Source organism: Uranotaenia lowii, chromosome 2, assembly GCF_029784155.1.
Source record: "Uranotaenia lowii strain MFRU-FL chromosome 2, ASM2978415v1, whole genome shotgun sequence".
Taxonomy (NCBI): Eukaryota; Metazoa; Arthropoda; class Insecta; order Diptera; family Culicidae; genus Uranotaenia; species Uranotaenia lowii.
In genome coordinates this window covers 85568039-85586370 of record NC_073692.1, presented here as the reverse complement: position 1 = coordinate 85586370, position 18332 = coordinate 85568039, and the positions used below count along the sequence as shown (strand labels likewise).

Here is an 18332-nt window from a genome sequence, read left to right as displayed (position 1 = left end):
ATATAAAAAAATATACCGAAACAATTTTTTCTTTTTTATATATCTTCTTCATCTTATCTTTTATCCGGTTTTTATATTTAATTCATTTATTTCAATTCACTTGACAAATCCTACTTACTCATGTTCCCATACTAACGGAATATATCAACTTATTTCAACATCAGTTAAATCAGCTTGATTGAAAGTGTGTTGAATTCGTTACACATTACACTTTAAATAATAATAATATTTTTTTTCCGCTGCATATGTGATAAATTTGTCCTTCACTAAACGCAAAACATACTTCATTTAAATCTTAAAATTTAAGGGGTGGGTAGGGTCTAACGGGTATAAAAAAACACCATTTTCACGATTTTTTTCTAGAGCTATCGTTCAAACAAATGTATTCAAATTTTTTGCACTATACAAAGCATTGTTAAAAGAACATTTAGTAATTTTTTCGTAGAAAAATATTGAAAAATGAGCCGGTGACGGAGCACTTTCGAGGATGCCTTTTAGAAAACAGGATTTGCGGTGGACACTGTATCTCAGCACAGAATCATCTGAAGTCAAAAAATCAGAGCAAAATAGTTTTAATAGATGTTTTTCTGGAACCCAACGTTTTTATTTAACTTAAAAAAATTTTTATGAAATTTTTGTGGCTGTTTGAAGTAAAAACTACGATTTTTCACGAAAAAATTCCGCCAGTTTTCACCTGTAAAATCTCCCCAAAGTAAAAAAATCAAAAAAGAAAAACGTTGGGGTCTGGTATTTTATATGTCGAAAATATGTTCCAAATTTGAAAAGAATCGGATAAGTAGTTTTCAAATGACGATGTCCACGGACTTTAAAAATGTGCTTTCGAGAAAAACGCGTTTGAAGTTTCTGCTCTTGCTTTCTTGCAGTATTAGATAGGAGGAGATAAAGGCCTATAACTTCTACAGTTTTGCTTCAATTGACTTGAAAATTTGACACAACATTCCTGAAATGTTTTACAATAAGAAAATAAAAAATAAAAAAATCGATTTTTTGAAAATGTTAGACCCTACCCCCCCCCTTAACCGAACAAACACCAGGGTGGCCGGTGAACCGGGAAACACGGTAATTGGAAAAACACCGAAAAACTGACATTTCAAATTTAAATTTTTAATACAGATTTGATTCAGAACTCAGAATAGTAATCAAATTCATATGAGGCAAAGAGTTGATGAGTTTCCAAAAACGATCTTATTCAGTTATCACAACCTACATTAAAAATTAAAAATTGAAATGAACAAAAAGGAGATTCACTTCATCCATATAAAAAATAATATTAAAAATATCTCTTTATAAATATTCTTCAAAGTATGATAAAATTATCTTTACTCTAAAGGGTTGTTTTTGAAAATACAAGTGTATCAGGAACAAGATTTAGGAAAACAAGTTAGTTTAAAGAAAATCTAAATACGATTTCTACTTTATTATTAGATTCTTATCACTGCCTCAAAGATAGAAATTAGGTGTTTCCTTAGGAAAAATCTAGGAGCATAGGAGGTGTACGAAAACTCGATCACACCATTACCAAAATGGATCCTGATCTTAAATCTTTCCTCTACTAACACAACCCTTTCCTTGGATATTTATAAAAATATAGATTCGCAGACGTATAGACGGTTTCTATAGTTGGAGATATTGACTTACCTTTGTTTCTGAGTTTTTCAAAATTAATCGTTGGAATATAAAGGGACAAAAGGTTGCTAATTGATCCCATGAAGTATCCTACTAACAATCCTTCCTTCATCCCTCATTGACTACTAGGACGTGGCCGGCGCCGGTATTGATCATTTTCAAAGGGAGTTTTGTGCATTGTGAATGAACTGCTAGTCCCAAGCACCATTCTTTTGGCCCTTGAACACAACTGATGGCCTTGATCAATCACGGAGTAGCAACCATTGGCGAGGTAGAACTTGTTCTGCTTAGCCACGCCAGCGATCATGGAATTTTAAGTGCATAAGTTGAGCAAAGTCTAATCAAATATGCTATCTGAAGTTTTAAATGAATTACCATATCTAAGCACTTCAAGTTCAATGATTTAAGGTGGATATGAGTAGTCAACTAAGCTAAGCTAAGCTAAGCTATTCATGAAAAATTCCTTTTTCATGTGAAAGAGCAAGAGAACTGAGATTATTAGCATATGGGCATATTTTTGTTATGAACTATAGGTTTCCCACCGATGCAATTTTCGTTGCTTGTTTAATCATGTAATTGATTTTTTATTCTGTAAGTTAAATGAAAGACTCATAGAATGCATACATAAGTCAACAACATATCGGAACATATGCTTACGCAAAGCAACGACGATAACAGTTGGATTGAGATTTTTATCGCAACACACAGCTGAGGTATTGAAAGTGGTCCACGTTTCCTCATGTCTCTCGTTAACGCACTCTCTCTTACCCTCTTAACTCTTGCAGTTGTTATTTTTCATAAATGTATTTAAACAAAATGTTTCCTGAAAAAAAAAATCCCTCAAAAATTTAAATTCTAAGTACAAAGAAAAGTAGTCCAAAATGTAACTTTTCGCTTGCTAATTTATCTTTTAAATACTTTCATGAAATGTTATCGAGATTGTTCCATAAACAAACAGACGAATATGACTTTGATTTTTTTTCTCATCCTTCGATTCACCAGCTTTGAAAAAGGCTGTCTGAAATGCTTTTTTCATGAATATTTTTTTTCTCTTTTGAATATATAACATATTTGTTGTGTTGCAAATTTTTTGTAGTTTTTTCCTCACAAAAGTTCTAGTACAAAAATAAAACAAAAATTGAATATCCGATGTCAAATAGTTTTTGGATTCTAAATTTCAGGGAATAAAAAGAAATGCATACAGGTTTCCCTTCAAAATTGATACTTGTTGAGCTTAATCAGGACTTAACGGATCGCTTCTCTATTGAACAGAGATGTTTTTGGCTCATTTTTAAGCAGATTTGTGCCAATTTATGAACACCAATTTAAATACGACGTATTACAGGGTATGACACTTAACGTTCTTGCAAACGGATCCAATTATAAGAACGTTGAGTGTCGTGTCCTCTAATATGTCGTGTATTAATTGTGTATGCTTTAGGCTGATATGTTTTTTTGATATGTTTAAACATTTTCATACAAATGTTACCAATATGTTATCTTTTAAAACCACTTTTTAAATGTTCGAAAAGACTTAACAAAGATTTTCAGCATATGCTTTTGATTTTATTTCCATAGATCATTTTAACCCTTCGTTTCATAAAGTAACAAATTTGCAACAATTAATGTATGGAAAAAGTGAAAAATCGTATTTTCTTTTAAATTTTTTTTTCTTGATGTACTCATCATTTCCAACTGTTTAAGATGGTTTAAAAGGAAAAATAAAAAATCATGAAATATAGGGTTAAGCGAGAATAACTAAATATTTTTTCATGAAAAATTTACTCATGTTCCGTGAGAAACCCAACCCAAGTGCATTTTTAACTTTGATTATTATTTTATTTGGATATCAATGACTAATATTCCAATATTCTACATTGTCGGATTCTACACTGTTACACAATCGCTTATTGAAGAAAATAAAAAAAAATTGTCTTAAAATCTAAGGAAAAAATAAAAACAAACATCTTTTTTTTTAAATTGCGTTCATGGTCATTGATACATTGATATTTTTTCCAAATTCGCGTTTCATGTAACGCTGCGGTAGAAAATTTCAAAATATTCAATTTTCTTCTTGAATCTGCAATGTACAGCACACACAACGGAATTAAAGATTCCAAACACAGTTACTCAAAAAACCGACATACCTACTTACAATACTTAAGTCTTTTTAAAATTCCAGTGTCTGAAAGTTAGTTGAAAACAAATATTAATCAAATTTATTGGATCCTAACTTCAAATCTCTACAATAGTATCCGTATAAAGATGTGATCTATCTGACTGGTCTTCAAGTCATATTAATGATTGGTGATCGTTAGCACTAGGTGACAAAATTCACATTTTAACGAGGTGCAAAGAGTTAAAGAGCTGACATTGACTTATTTGGGAGTACAATATCAGTGGTGCAAATATGCAGTTCTGATTTTTTAACTCTCGTTTGTAGGATACAAGGGCTAACTTTTGAAAAAAGGCCGAAATTTTTTAAAAAATTTGTGCATTTTTTGAAAATTTGATGATTTTTTTAATGTATTAAAAATATAGATTTCAAATCTATATATATAAAAAGCAATTTCTGTATGTTTGTTTGTTTGTTTGTTTGTTTGTTTGTTTGTCCTCTATAGACTCAGCCGTCTTAAGGGCTAGAGAGCTGAAATTTGGCATGGATGCTCATTAGGACCAGGAAGGATGAAAAATGTTTTTAGATTTTCGGATGACCCCTTCTGAAGGGGGTCGTCCATAGAAGACAAATATTGTTTTCGCGATATTGACGTTATTTTTCGTCGGATCGTGTTGAAAATTTGCACATAAGTGGTTTGAAAGACGAGAATTCGATTTCAGGGGTCAGGGGTCGATTTTGTGTAAGGGGTCAGCCAAAGGGGTCGTCCATATTAACTATTCACTGTTGATGCGATATTGTCGTTATTATACATCGGATTCAGACGAAAATTGGTACACGAGAGTTTTGAGAGATAGGCAATGGATTTCAGGTATTAAATTCAGTGTAAGGGGCCGGCAAAGGGGGTCACCCATATAAACCTTTCAATATTTCTTGCAATATCGTCGTTATTTTACATCGGATTGTGATGAAAATTTGCACACGGTAGTTTTCAGGGACGACCAACCGATTTCAGATGTCAAATGCTTTGCCAGGGGTCGACGAAAGGGGTCGTCCATATAAATTAATTTTTTCACTGTTTTTAGCAATATTAACGTTATTATATAATGGATTGCTTTGAAAACTTGCACACGGGAGTTTTGAGGGAAGGGATATCGATTTCAGTCATCAAAGATTGTATAAGAGCCCCCGAAAAGGTTTAGCTTTTTGGCAATAATTGCGTTGTTATGCAATGATCAAGTCGAAATTTATACACGTGGTTTTTTTGGCACGTTCAAAGGATTTTTGATTTCAAATTAAGTAGCAGACGACAGACAAAGTGATCGACCAATATTTTTGCAATTATTACTTAACAATGAATTCAGAAGTGCATCTGGAAAATGCTTGGCAATTGGCTTTCATACAAACTGTTCATTACATATTCCAAGTTGAAAGCGAAACGAAGTTAGTATGGGATCAGCTAGTCTATATATATAAAAAGCAATTATCTGTATGTATGTTTGTTTGTTTGTTTGTTTGTTTGTTTGTCCTCTATAGACTCAGCCGTCTTAAGAGCTAGAGATCTGAAATTTGGCATGGATGCTCATTAGGACCAGGAATGATGAAAAATGTTTTTAGATTTTTGGACGACCCTTTCTGAAGGGGGTCGTCCATACAAGACAAATATTGTTTTCACGTTATTGACGTTACTTTCCGTCGGATTGTGATGAAAACTTGCACATGAGTGTTTTGAGAGACGAGCAATCGATTACAGTTATCAAATTTAGGTTCAGGGGTCGGCCAAAGGGGTCGTCCATATCAACTGATTAATGTTTTTGCGATATTGGCGTTATTATACACCGGATTATGATGAAAATTTGCAAATGAGTGTTTTGTGAGACGAGCAATCGATTACAGTTATCAAATTTAGGGATAAGGGTTGGCAAAAGGGGTCGTCCATATCCACTGATTTATGTTTTTGCAATATTGGCGTTATTATACATCGGATTGTGATGAAAATTTGCACATGGGTGTTTTGAGAGACGAACAATCGATTACAGTTATCAAATTTAGGGTCAAGGGTTTGCCAAAGGGGTCGTCCATATTCACTGATTAATGTTTTTGCGATATTGACGTTATTATACATCGGATTGTGACGAAAATTTGCACATGAGTGTTTTGAGAGACGAGCAATCGATTACAGTTATCAAATTTAGGGTTTGAGGTCGGCAAAAGGGGTCGTCCATATCCACTGATTAATGTTTTTGCGATACTGACGTTATTATACACCGGATTGTGATGAAAATTTGCACATGAGTGTTTTGAAAGACGAGCAATCGATTTCAAGTTTCGAATTGCGGATCAGAAGTCGGCTGAAGGAGTCGTCCATACCCAACTTTAATGTTTTTGCGATTTTGACGTTATTCTACATTGGATTGAGATGAAAATTTCCGCATAGGAGTTTTGAGGGACGCTCTTTTGCTTTCAGGTTTCAAATCTTGACTCAGGGGTCGGCAAAAGGGGTTATTATCTGTTCACTATTTTTATGATATTCTCTTGATTGAGCATAGAATTGTAATGAAAATTGGCACATGGGAGTTCAACTGAAAAGATATTTAATTTCAGGTGTCAAGTTTTGAATCGTGGTCAAAAAAAGGCCGTCCATGTTAGTTGCTCACTGTTTTCGCGATATTGTCGTGATCATGCATCGGATTGAGATGAAAATGTTCAGATGAGGGTTATAAACTATGAGCAATTGACTCCAGGTAAAATGTTCCGTGTCAAGGGTCGGCGAAAGGGGCGTCTATATTCACTGATCACTGTTTTCAAGTTCCTGACGTTATTTTACATATAATTTGAAAAGAAAAAATGGCACAAGGGAGTTTTGAGGAACGTAAAATTGGTTTCAATTATCGAATTTCGGGCCATGGGACAGAAAAAGAGGGTTTCATTGAAAGTTCAGTGTTTTGTGCAAGAATTTTGTTGGAGGCAGTTAATTCATACCAATTTAAGTGTGAAGGTCAAGAAAAAGAGTCGTGCAACCGTTTAATTCGAATTTCAAGTAATAGTAATAGTAGCGACTTTAAACACTGTTGAATTTTTTCCCCAAAACTGTCGAAAGGATGTTTCGAATTCATTTTCTAAACTCATTTTGACGTACCAATGATTTAAAGCGAAACGAAGTTCGTACGGGATCAGCTAGTAATTGATAAAATCATTGACTTTTTTGAACACAGTGAGTAATTTCGACTATTAAGAAGAAAAAATACAGAAGTTATCGTCCAAATGTTTCGCAGGCTTCAGCAAAGGTTAAATTCATCAACGTTTAAGAGATGTCAAAGATAGTTCAAATATTTCTAATACAAAAACATAAACCCTAAATCTGAATCCTTGATAGAAGGGAGGATAATGAATTGATCTGAAATCAGTTATTGTTATGCATGTTGTTTTGTTTGTTCATTACTAAGGACGGAACAAGTATTAAATTCTTCTTTTGTCATTCACTCCCCTCATCCTCCTTCAAATTCGAAAGGGGGTAAAAATAATGTAAATGGTATTTTTATTTCAATAGTAAATTATTTGATAACTCAAATAGTTGGAAGAGTGAAAATCAAACTGTAGAAGAGAGGCAACAAATCACCTGTTGTAATCGAGATTAATGTTTAGATTTTGCGCAATGTTGATTGTCTGAAAATATGTGGCAAACAAGCATTTTTCCAAATTGTTCAAATTAATTGAAAAAGCGAACTATTTTTCCCTATCCCCCTAGTAATATTTCAACTCCAAATCACAAAAAAAGGATTTCAAATTGTTCCGGACTGATCAAAGATTGCCTTAAATTGCCTATACTATGAAATGATGAATTTTAAAACTTTTAATCATCTGGAAAATAATCCGAATTCAGGACGCTATAATCTTCCAAAAACAGCAATTTAAACATTAGAACCAAAAATGCTGTTCTTCTGTGTAAGCGATTAGAGAAAAAATTCTTCAAACTTTCTTCTCAACTGTTACAAGAAGTCAAATCTGATGTCAAAACAATTATTTGTTTTTTTTTACATTTTAAATACTGTTATAATCACACGATAGCCAAAATTGAATTTAAGAATTTGTATAAAGCGAAAAAGGTTACTGTAAAATCAACAATAATTTAATATGTCCTCCAAATGCACTAAATTGCATTTGACTCGTTTCAGAAAGAATTTCGACCTTTTAAAACATCCGATCTCTTAAAATACAACTGTCCAAAGACAGCAAAACGTAAATATATGATTTAAGACTAATTTTCAATGATTTTTCTGTTTTCAGGACCTCATTCTGGAGAAAAAAGCACTGAAGAAGGAAACGAACCGGTTGAAAACATTGAACACTCACCTGGAACGCCGCCTGGAAACGCAAGAAAAACGCCTGAGTGCAGTGAGTTTGGAGCTCACCAAAACGTGGCACCTTGTTGGCAAAATGCAGGTACAACTTGTCTTCAGATTTTTAAAGTGTGTTTTTTTAACATTTCCTTTAATCATTCGATAGCGTCAACACCGACAGCTCCACACCCAGGAACAAATATTGCGCTACCATTTGCAGCAAAAACGGCGTCTGCTGAGTGAACTGAAGGAGGAACTCGAATACTGCCGCTTGAAGTGGTCAGCAGCCCGGCAGAAAAACACCGAATCCGAAGAAGAATGGCGGCAGTTGAAGGCTGATTTTGCCGCTCGCAAGAAACAGGATTCGTTCAACCAGTCGGGCGAAAGTGGCTACAGTGATGAGCAGGCAACGGATGATGAGGACGATACGTCGATTAAAGGATCCAAAAAGCAAACTCGTAAAGATTTCTTGGCCAGGATGGCTTGTTTGGAGAATCGGTTCCGTAGTGCTTCTTTGAGCAACGTTTTGCAGGTGGCTCTTGAGCTGAGAAAGTGTCACAGCGAGTCGGATATGAAATCGCTGAGCAATGTGGAGAGAGCAAATCAGTTTTGTAACGAGAAGATTGAAGATCTACCACTATTTCCGGAAGAGTGTGATTGTACAGTGAAGATGAAAACAAAGAAAGTAAAAAAGAAAAAAGATAAGAAATCAGGACCAGAAACGGCTGAGGAGATGTTTAAACGGCTGGCAGGTATTCCTCCAGATAGCAATGACGATGAGGAAGATGATTCAGAAACCGAACTTACCATTGACTCAGAATGCTCTGAGATTGAGAAAATTGAAGGGAATGGCGAGGGAGAGAAGGAAGGTACTCAGAATCAAGAACCTGCTTTGACTAGCGAGGAACTGTTCAATTTGAAAAGAGAAGCTAGACTGAAAAGAATGGCTGAATTGAACAACCAGCTGGATAATTACTCTAGTGGAGCTAGTTCCTCTAAAGACACCTCTAGCTATGTAACCGAAGAGAATGCATCCGACTCTGAACCGACACAAGTTCTAACTTCAACTGAAGAAGAATATCTGCAGAGGCGAGCTGCACGATTGGAACGTTTAGAACGTGAAGCACAGGAGTTTCGAAACAGACTTAAGCGGACTGTGAATCGTGGAAGTCAAATATCGGCACAGATAGACGACATTCATAACGGTTTCATGGCAAGACAGTCGGAATCTCCAATACCTGGATCATCTTCATCGGCTGAACCCAATAGGAGTCAGGAAAGGCCAGCTGAAGACCTAGCAACTCTGAGCGAACGTGAACAAGAATACACACAGAGTCGATCGGATCGCCTACATCAACTGGAAGTTGAGAGTCAGTCACTAATCAATAAGATGAGTAAGACACTCGAACGGGGATCGAATCTCAACAGCCACCTAGACAAACTTCACTCTCGATACGGCAGCAATGATCAGCAAAGTGGCGGTGAGCAACCCGAAGATGCTGAACAAGAAAGCTCCACTAGACTTGTTGAACAGGAACGTCAAGAGCTGACACCCCAAGAACCCGCAACTGCAGAGAGTGTCCTCATGGAGAATTCTATAACAATGCCCAGCAGCGGTCCCATCGAGTTGATATTGGTCTCCGATGAAGAGATTCTGGAAGAAGTAGACGAAGTTCAACCTACCCCAAGCAACGCTACCTCATCACAGGAAGATGGAACGAATCACGAAGAATAGTGAACCATTGAAGATATGTCTGTTTATGTCTCTTATGCTAACGTTATACGAGTTTGAACAAAAGACATGTCCACCAAAATGTCGTCAATATTGATATCTAGCTGCTTAAGAAAATTGATAAACCAAAATGTGTTAGATTTTCATATACTTTCAAAAATAAACGAACTACAATTTGAAAATATCAATGGTTTTATGAAATGTTCTCCGAAAATAAAATTTATTGTCAAGTGTTGCCGATTTTGAAGCTTCTTACGTTTTTTCAACTTTATGTTTCTGTGGTTTTTAAAAAATTAATCTATATTGAGTAACGTCATTTTTGTCATTTTTGTCATTTTTCTCATTTTTGTCATTTTTGTCATTTCTTTCTGCAACTCACTTTAATTGGTCTCTCGCGTACAAGAATAGATCATAATTGTGTTATTTTATCATTTTACTTTTCCGTGTTGTGATTTTGTTTTGTACCTTATTATCTTTTAAAATTTTATTTGTATGTATCTTATCCATCATCTCATCTCTACAGTCTGTTTTCAAAATACATGCACTACGCGAATTATCCTAAAAACTTCCTCCGCCTCCACCATTCAGTTCTGCCTCCAACTTACATTCCAACGTTCCTAATCCACTACAGCAACAACTTTCCGATGAAGGTGAAAATACCGTGGAGAAATTTTTGAAATTAGAATACAAATTGTGAAGGGAAAACATAATCCCCCGGATGCGGATATGCATGCGTGAAATCCAATTCAATTCGAGCGATCAACGGAAAGTTCCGGCATATATAACTTTTGCACCGGGCGTGATGCTCAGCCTCATCCCGCTTGACTTTAACTTTCCTCGAAACTTTCGTTCAACCTCTGAACCCAATTTCGCAAATTGAGGCAATTTTTCATTTCCAAGTCTGTGCGCCACGAACACATTTACAGGGATTCCTAATTGTTAAATGTGTATAATTAAAAACAGCGAGTGCATTCCGCATTAAAACTCATTTACCAACTGCTCGCTCTGGAGGAGAAAAAAAACCATACCAGTTTCAACAGTTTTGAAAATTAAGTTCCAAATTGAAACTCATTAACTATTTAACAAACAAAAGTTGATGATTGTACTCATCCTGGGGAAAAGCTAGGGACTGTGGAGTTATTCGATGATGAAATATTCAACTGTCGTCATTTGTGCCGCTTGTCAACGAATGGAAGAAATTCGGTGAAAACTGAAACAGAGCTCTGCCTTGGAAATGTTTTCAAATGGGAAAATTCAGCGGTAAACTATCATTATACGAAAACATGTGTAGTTTTTTTTAATCATTGAAAATTTAATAAACTAAGTTGAGTAATTTTAAACATTTTTACACAAAAATGTAACACAAAAAATTGATAGTTCAATTTTCAATCCTTCCTTCATTCAAATGCCTATCCGAAATCCAGAGACAAACAAGTAGGATTTTCCAAAGAAGATAGCATCACAAATCCATCCAACAAACATCTTTCGCACCGATGCTGTTGGTCTGTTCCAGACGGAACATACCGAGAATTCCGAACAAGTTGATTTCTCACCTGGAGTGTTCAACATTATTGGCAAACCATCATCGTTTGGAATCGTTTCACACCAACACACACACATTCGTCTCAATCGATCGACGGGCTTATCAGATTCGACTTTATCCTTTAAGTGCTCTCCTACACTGCTGGCAGAAGTCGGAAGTCAGAGGAGGAAAATCCCTAACTTTCTATCGGATCAAGAAAACGTTCGGTGAGGAATGGATTCATTCGCACTTTTAAACGCGTTTTCCTTCGAAATGAAGCATGAAAGTGTACACTTTTTTTTGGTTTATCAGAATTTTTATTTTTGGGAGCATTATAACGTCAAAGATTTGAACATCAGGCAACATCTACTAACGTTTCGTTCACTTTATCAGTAATTTTTTTATATCAAAAGACAAATTAGAAAATAAAACAAAACTGCTTCAAGAAAACGACACATTCATCTAAAATCATTGCAATTCAGATATGATTTTTATTTGATCCTAAACCATATTTTGATCCTCCTCCAGATCCTTCTCCTGATCTTTTTCTTGATCATAATCTTGATCCTTCTCCTGATCCTTATCTTTATTTTTTCTTTTTTTTTGTCATGACCTTTATTCTGATCTTAAACCTGTTCCTTACCTCCTATGTTTTCCTGATCCTTATCGTGATCCTTTTCTTGATACATATCCTTATCCTGATCCTTTTTTCTGATCCTTATCTGTATCTTTATACTAATTCTTATCCTAATCCTTATACTGATCCTTATCCTAATTCCAATACTGATCCTTATCCTGATCCTTATCTTGATCCTTATCCTGATCCCTATCCTGATCCTTATCCTGATCCTTAACCTGATCCTTATCCTGATCCTCATCCTGATCCTTGTCCTGATCCTTATCCTAATCCTTATTCTGATCCTTATACTGATACTTATCCTGATCCTTATCCTGATCCTTATCTTGATTCTTATCCTGCTACTTATCCTGATCCTTATCCTGATCCTTATCCAGATCCTTATCCTGATCCTTATACTGATCCTTATCCTAATCACTATCCTGATCATTATACTGATCCTAATCCTGATCCTTATCCTTAACGTGATTCCTATCTTGAACTTTATCCTGATCCTTATCCTGATTCTCATACTGACCTTCAACACGATACTTACCCCGATCCTTATCCTGATCCTTATCCTGATCCTGATCCTGATTCTTATCCTGATCCTAATCCTGATCCTGATCTTGATCCTTATCATGATCCTTATCCTGATCCTTATCTTGATTCTCAACACGATACTTATCCCGATCATCATCCTGAACCTTATCCTGATCCTGATCCTTATCTTGATCCTGATCCTTATCCTGAGCCTTATCCTGATCCTTATCCTGATCCTTATCCTGATTTTTATCCTGATCCTTATCCTGATCCTTATCCTGATCCTTATCCTGATCCTTATCCTGATCCTTATCCTGATCCTTATCCTGATCCTTATCCTGATCCTTATCCTGATCCTTATCCTGATCCTTATCCTGATCCTTATCCTGATCCTGATTCTTATCCTGTTCCTTATCCTGATCCTTATCCTGATCCTTATCCTGATCCTTATCCTGATCCTTATCCTGATCCTTATCCTGATCCTTATCCTGATCCTTATCCTGATCCTTATCCTGATCCTTATCCTGATCCTTATCCTGATCCTTATCCTGATTCTTATCTTGATCCTTATCCTGATCCTTATCCTGATCATCATCCTGATCCTTATCCTGATCATTATCCTGATCCTTATCCTGATCCTTATCCTGATCCTTATCCTGATCCTTATCCTGATCCTTATCCTAAACCTTATCCTGATCCTTATCCTGATTCTAATCCTGATCCTTATCCTTAACGTGATTCCTATCTTGAACTTTATCCTGATCCTCATCCTGATTCTTATACTGACTTTCAATACGATACTTACCCCGATTCTTATCCTGAACCTTATCCTGATCCTGATCCTGATTCTTATCCTGATCCTTATCCTGATCCTGATTTTTATCCTTATCATGAACCTTATCCTGATCCTTATCCTGATTCTCAACACGATACCGATGCCGATCATTATCCTTAACCTTATCCTGATCCTGATTCTTATCCTGATCCTTATCCTGATCCTTATCCTGATGCTTATCCTGATCCTTATCCTAGTCCTCATCCTGATCCTTATCCTGATCGTTATTCTGATCCTTATCCTGATCCTTATCCTGATCCCTATCCTTATCCTTATCCTGATCCTTATCCGAATCCTCATCCTGATCCTTATCCTGATTCTTATCCTGATCCTCATCTTCATCCTTATCCTGCTACTTATCCTTATCCTGATCCTGATCCTTATCCTGATCCTTATCCTGATCCTTATCCTGATCCTCATCCTGATCCTCATCCTGATCCTTATCCTGATCCTTATCCTGATCCTTATCCTGATCCTTATCCTGATCCTTATCCTGATCCTTATCCTGATCCTTATCCTGATCCTTATCCTGATCCTTATCCTGATTCTTATCCTGATCCTTATCCTGATCCTTATCCTGATCGTTAGCCTGATTCTTATCTTGATCCTAATCCTGATCCTTATCCTTATCCAAATTCTGAACTTCTTCCTGATCCTCATCCTTATCCTTATCCTGATCCTTATCGTGATGCTGATTTCAATCTTCTCCCTGATCCTTGTCCATATTTTTGTCCTGATCCTTATCCTGATCCTTATCCTGATCCATATCCTGATCCTTATCCTGATTCTATCCTGATCCTTATCTTGATCCTTATCTTGATCCTAATCCTGCTACTTATCCTTATCCTTATCCTGATCCTTATCCTGATCGTTATCCTGATCATTATCCTGATCCTCCTCCTGATCCTTATCTTGATCCTTACCCTTATCCTGAACTTCTTCCTGATCCTTATCCTGATCCTTATCCTGATCCTTATCCTGTTCCTTATCCTGATCCTTATCTTGATCCTCATCCTGATCCCTATCCTGATCCTTATCCTGATCCTTATCCTGATCCTTATCCTGATCCTTATCCTGATCCTTATCCTGAGCCTTATCCTGATCCTTATCTTGATTCTTATCCTGCTACTTATCCTGATCCTTATCCTGATCCTTATCCTGATCTTTATCCTGATCCTTATCCTAAACCTTATCCTGATCCTTATCCTGATCCTTATCCTGATCCTTATCCTGATCCTTATCCTGATCCTTATCCTGATTCTTATCTTGATCCTTATCCTAATCCTTAACTTCTTCCTGATCCTTACCCTGATCCTTATCCTGATCCTTATCCTGATCCTTATCCTGATTCTTATCCTGATCTCTATCCTGATCCTTATCCTGATTCTATCCTGATCCTTATCCTGATCCTTATCCTGATCCTTATCCTGATCCTTATCTTGATCCTTATCCTGCTACTTATCCTTACCCTTATCCTGATCCTTATTCTGATCCTCATCCTGATTCTTATCTTGATCCTTATCCTAATCCTGAACTTCTTCCTGATCCTTACTCTGATCCTTATCCTGATCCTTATCCTGATCCTTATCCTGATTTTTATCCTGATCCTTATCCTGATCCTTATCCTGATCCTTATCCTGATCCTTATCCTGATCCTTATCCTGATCCTTATCCTGATCCTTATCCTGATCCTTATCCTGATCCTTATCCTGATCCTTATCCTGATCCTTATCCTGATCCTTATCCTGATCCTTATCCTGATCCTTATCCTGATCCTTATCCTGATCCTTATCCTGATCCTTATCCTGATCCTTATCCTGATCCTTATCCTGATCCTTATCCTGATCCTTATCCTGATCCTTATCCTGATCCTTATCCTGATCCTTATCCTGATCCTTATCCTGATCCTTATCCTGATCCTTATCCTGATCCTTATCCTGATCCTTATCCTGATCCTTATCCTGATCCTTATCCTGATCCTTATCCTGATCCTTATCCTGATCCTTATCCTGATCCTTATCCTGATCCTTATCCTGATCCTTATCCTGATCCTTATCCTGATCCTAATGGTGATCCTTATCCTTACCCTTATTCTCATCCTTATCCTGATAATTATCCTAACCCTGATGCTTATCCTGATTCTTATCCTGAACCTGATGATTTTTCCTCTCTGGAGCCACCATCAATTACCAAATAAATCGTCATTTATCCATTGATACATTTTCTACCAATATCAATCATCTTTAAGATTTTTGGCGTGATTATTAATGTTGATTTTTAAATTTTTATTGCATTGCGGCGAGATTTAGCATTCCAGATTGCTGTTGAGCGTGAAAATTAAAAAATATAACTCAATTTCAGCGTTCCGTTTGCTTTTGTAAATAATGTGAATAAATGTGGCAAAAATTGGGTATGTTCTACGAATATTGATTTAACGGACCGCAATCTTTCAAAATTTAAAAATTGAATATTTAAAGGTAAGCGGAAGGGAATTTGTGTAGAAACCTCAAAACTATCGATTAGAAATTTGATCCTCACTGACTGACTATGTAGAAGAGACGAAGCAATCACAGCTCACCTTCACAGGCAACTCAGAGTGGCCATCTGTAAGCGGCTGTCGGTTACTCTTTTGCTAAAAAAGAGGGCTGCGATAGCCATGTAACCGCCCTATCCCCAAAGCGGGTCCTTCGCTCGGTTATGAACTCATGGTCGTCTAAGAAATAGGAGCCCCATTAAATTTGACTATATAAAAAACATTTCGAATCCCAAACACTTCTAAGTTTAAAAAATTGACAATTTCTATTCATAATAACATAAAAATATTTTATAAGAAATTAACAAAGATTACAAAAGTAAATGTCCTGAAGTTTTCCAGTGATCTCATCTATATATTCAGGAATTTCAATCTCTGCAAAAGCTATAAAGAGAATTCGAGCCGCTAAACTACCTCAAAAGCCACCATCATTGGGCTAATTAATTACAAACTCTATCACAATCGCAAAGCGGGGCGCTCGAAAACCGCCGGTACCAAAACTAAATAACTTTTTCTCCTGGTGCATTTGCGTTGCAAATTGCCGGCACTTATCTTTCGAAGCTACTTTATTTAACTTTTGGTTGTACCGAATTGCCATTCTCCTGTGTCTTTTCTTCTCTGAGGGAACGGAGAAGAGGGACTGAAACAGTTTTGAAAGAATCCCGGGAAGCGACTTCAGCAAACACAAACTGCAAACAGAAATTAGCTACCCTTAGGGGTGAAGGAAAAAAAAAGTCTTGTCCAGCTCTTAATGCTCTTTTGCCGATGAAAAGTATTGCCAAAACGAAAGAATTTGCCTTCCACGGGGAAAGAGTGAACACTTTTACTGATGTTGCCTTTTTTTTGTGTCGAATGCGCAATCTGAAAACTGTTGCTATATTCCAGTAGAAAAGTGCACTTGTAAAAAGCCGTTCCAGACTAGCACTCTAGAGAATTCCGATTGCTTTTGTGTTTGTGAATCCCGTTTGAATGTGTCATGTACAGAGAAAACATTTATTGAGTTTAAACTTTCAAAGGCGTTAAATCCATACAAAAACGATAAAAAAGTTTTTATTTCAATTTTGTTTTTAACATTTTCAGAAAATTTTCTCAGCGTGCAGTTGTACTTACTGCCAACATAATCATGTACTAGCCATACATTTCTGTTTCTGTTTTCAGCCCACCCCCAAAGATAGGCTGTAAGTAGTATGAGGGGGAAGTAAATTATGCAAATGGAATAAATTAATCAAGTGGAAAACTATGGAGTCGGCCGCCTCGCCGCAGCACGAGTAGCATTGCGACCCACTGCGAATCAGATGCAAGCTGCTGCGATGTGCTGTTGTTATGGTGCAAACCGAGTTTCGAACTTAGCACGTTAAATTTAAAACTCGGCTGAATTCCGTCGAGGAAGTGCGAGTTATGGCCGCGAAATGGGCCACATCACTACAACTGGTACCACGCTGCAGCAGCCATTTGCACCCGGATGTCCCCTGCTGGAAATTTTAATGCGATAAAGTAATTTAATTGGAAGAGACATTAATCATTGCTACTCATTCCGGTGGTTTTGTTATTTTTTCTCAGGGAGGTGAAATATTTACAATTGTGTTTACTTCCCCTGAAAAAGAGAGTTTAACTTAAGTCATTTAGGTAAGTGAAGTTATAATATTTGAGGACCTTTTGTAAATATTGACAGAGTATAAAAAAGTCTCAACTCATTATGACATTTGTTATTGTGCATGCTTGTATGATTAAACGGCAGAATCGTTAAATTATAATTTATTTAGCACTGACTACATTAAAATGTAGTAGTGAAAGCAAAATGTATCAATATTTTGTGAGTTATGCTATATGATATTCCAAATAAATCAACGCATGCATCTTTCAAATTGTTCTATTTTTTTTATTTTTCCACAAAATAAAACTTCTTTTTTTTTCAAAAATATTTAAAATGTAAAATTTTTTACCCGAAAATTCGAAACGGTAGCATGATTTCTCGAAAGTAGGTTATCTGTACACATACTCTTTTTCACTCTAAGAGATTCTTCTGATTAAAACTCATGCAATGTTTAATAAGTATGAATTTATCCAATAAATAAGCTAGAATAAAAGTATTATTCAACAATGCAGGGAATAAACTGGTGCAGGGGTTGGTTGGCATATTTCAGTAAATTTATTTTATGATACTTGAGAAATGTAAGACAAAAAAGTTCCTGAGCAACGGTGATACAAATCACAAAAATTACAAAAATTACAAAAACTACAAAAATACAAACAATACAAAAACTACAAAAATTACAAAAATTAAAAAATTACAAAAATTAAAAATTACAAAAATTAAAAAATTACAAAAAATTACAAAAATTACAAAATATACAAAAATCACAAAAATTATAAAAATTACAAAAATTACAAAAATTACAAAAATTACAAAAATTACAAAAATTACAAAAATTACAAAAATTACAAAAA

At 35.8% G+C, this 18332-nt stretch overlaps 1 protein-coding gene across 1 annotated transcript in view; it reads left to right on the top strand.

The window, feature by feature from the left end:
• LOC129747018 (restin homolog) overlaps positions 1–10017 on the top strand; it is a 52215-nt gene extending 42198 nt beyond the window's left edge. Inside the window, exons 5-6 of the mRNA XM_055741031.1 lie at positions 8051–8206; positions 8270–10017. Of these exons, the coding sequence (XP_055597006.1) occupies positions 8051–8206; positions 8270–9838 (1725 nt within the window). The 3' untranslated portion in view covers positions 9839–10017. The remainder of the gene's footprint in view (positions 1–8050; positions 8207–8269) is intronic.
• The last annotated feature ends 8315 nt before the right edge of the window (positions 10018–18332 follow it).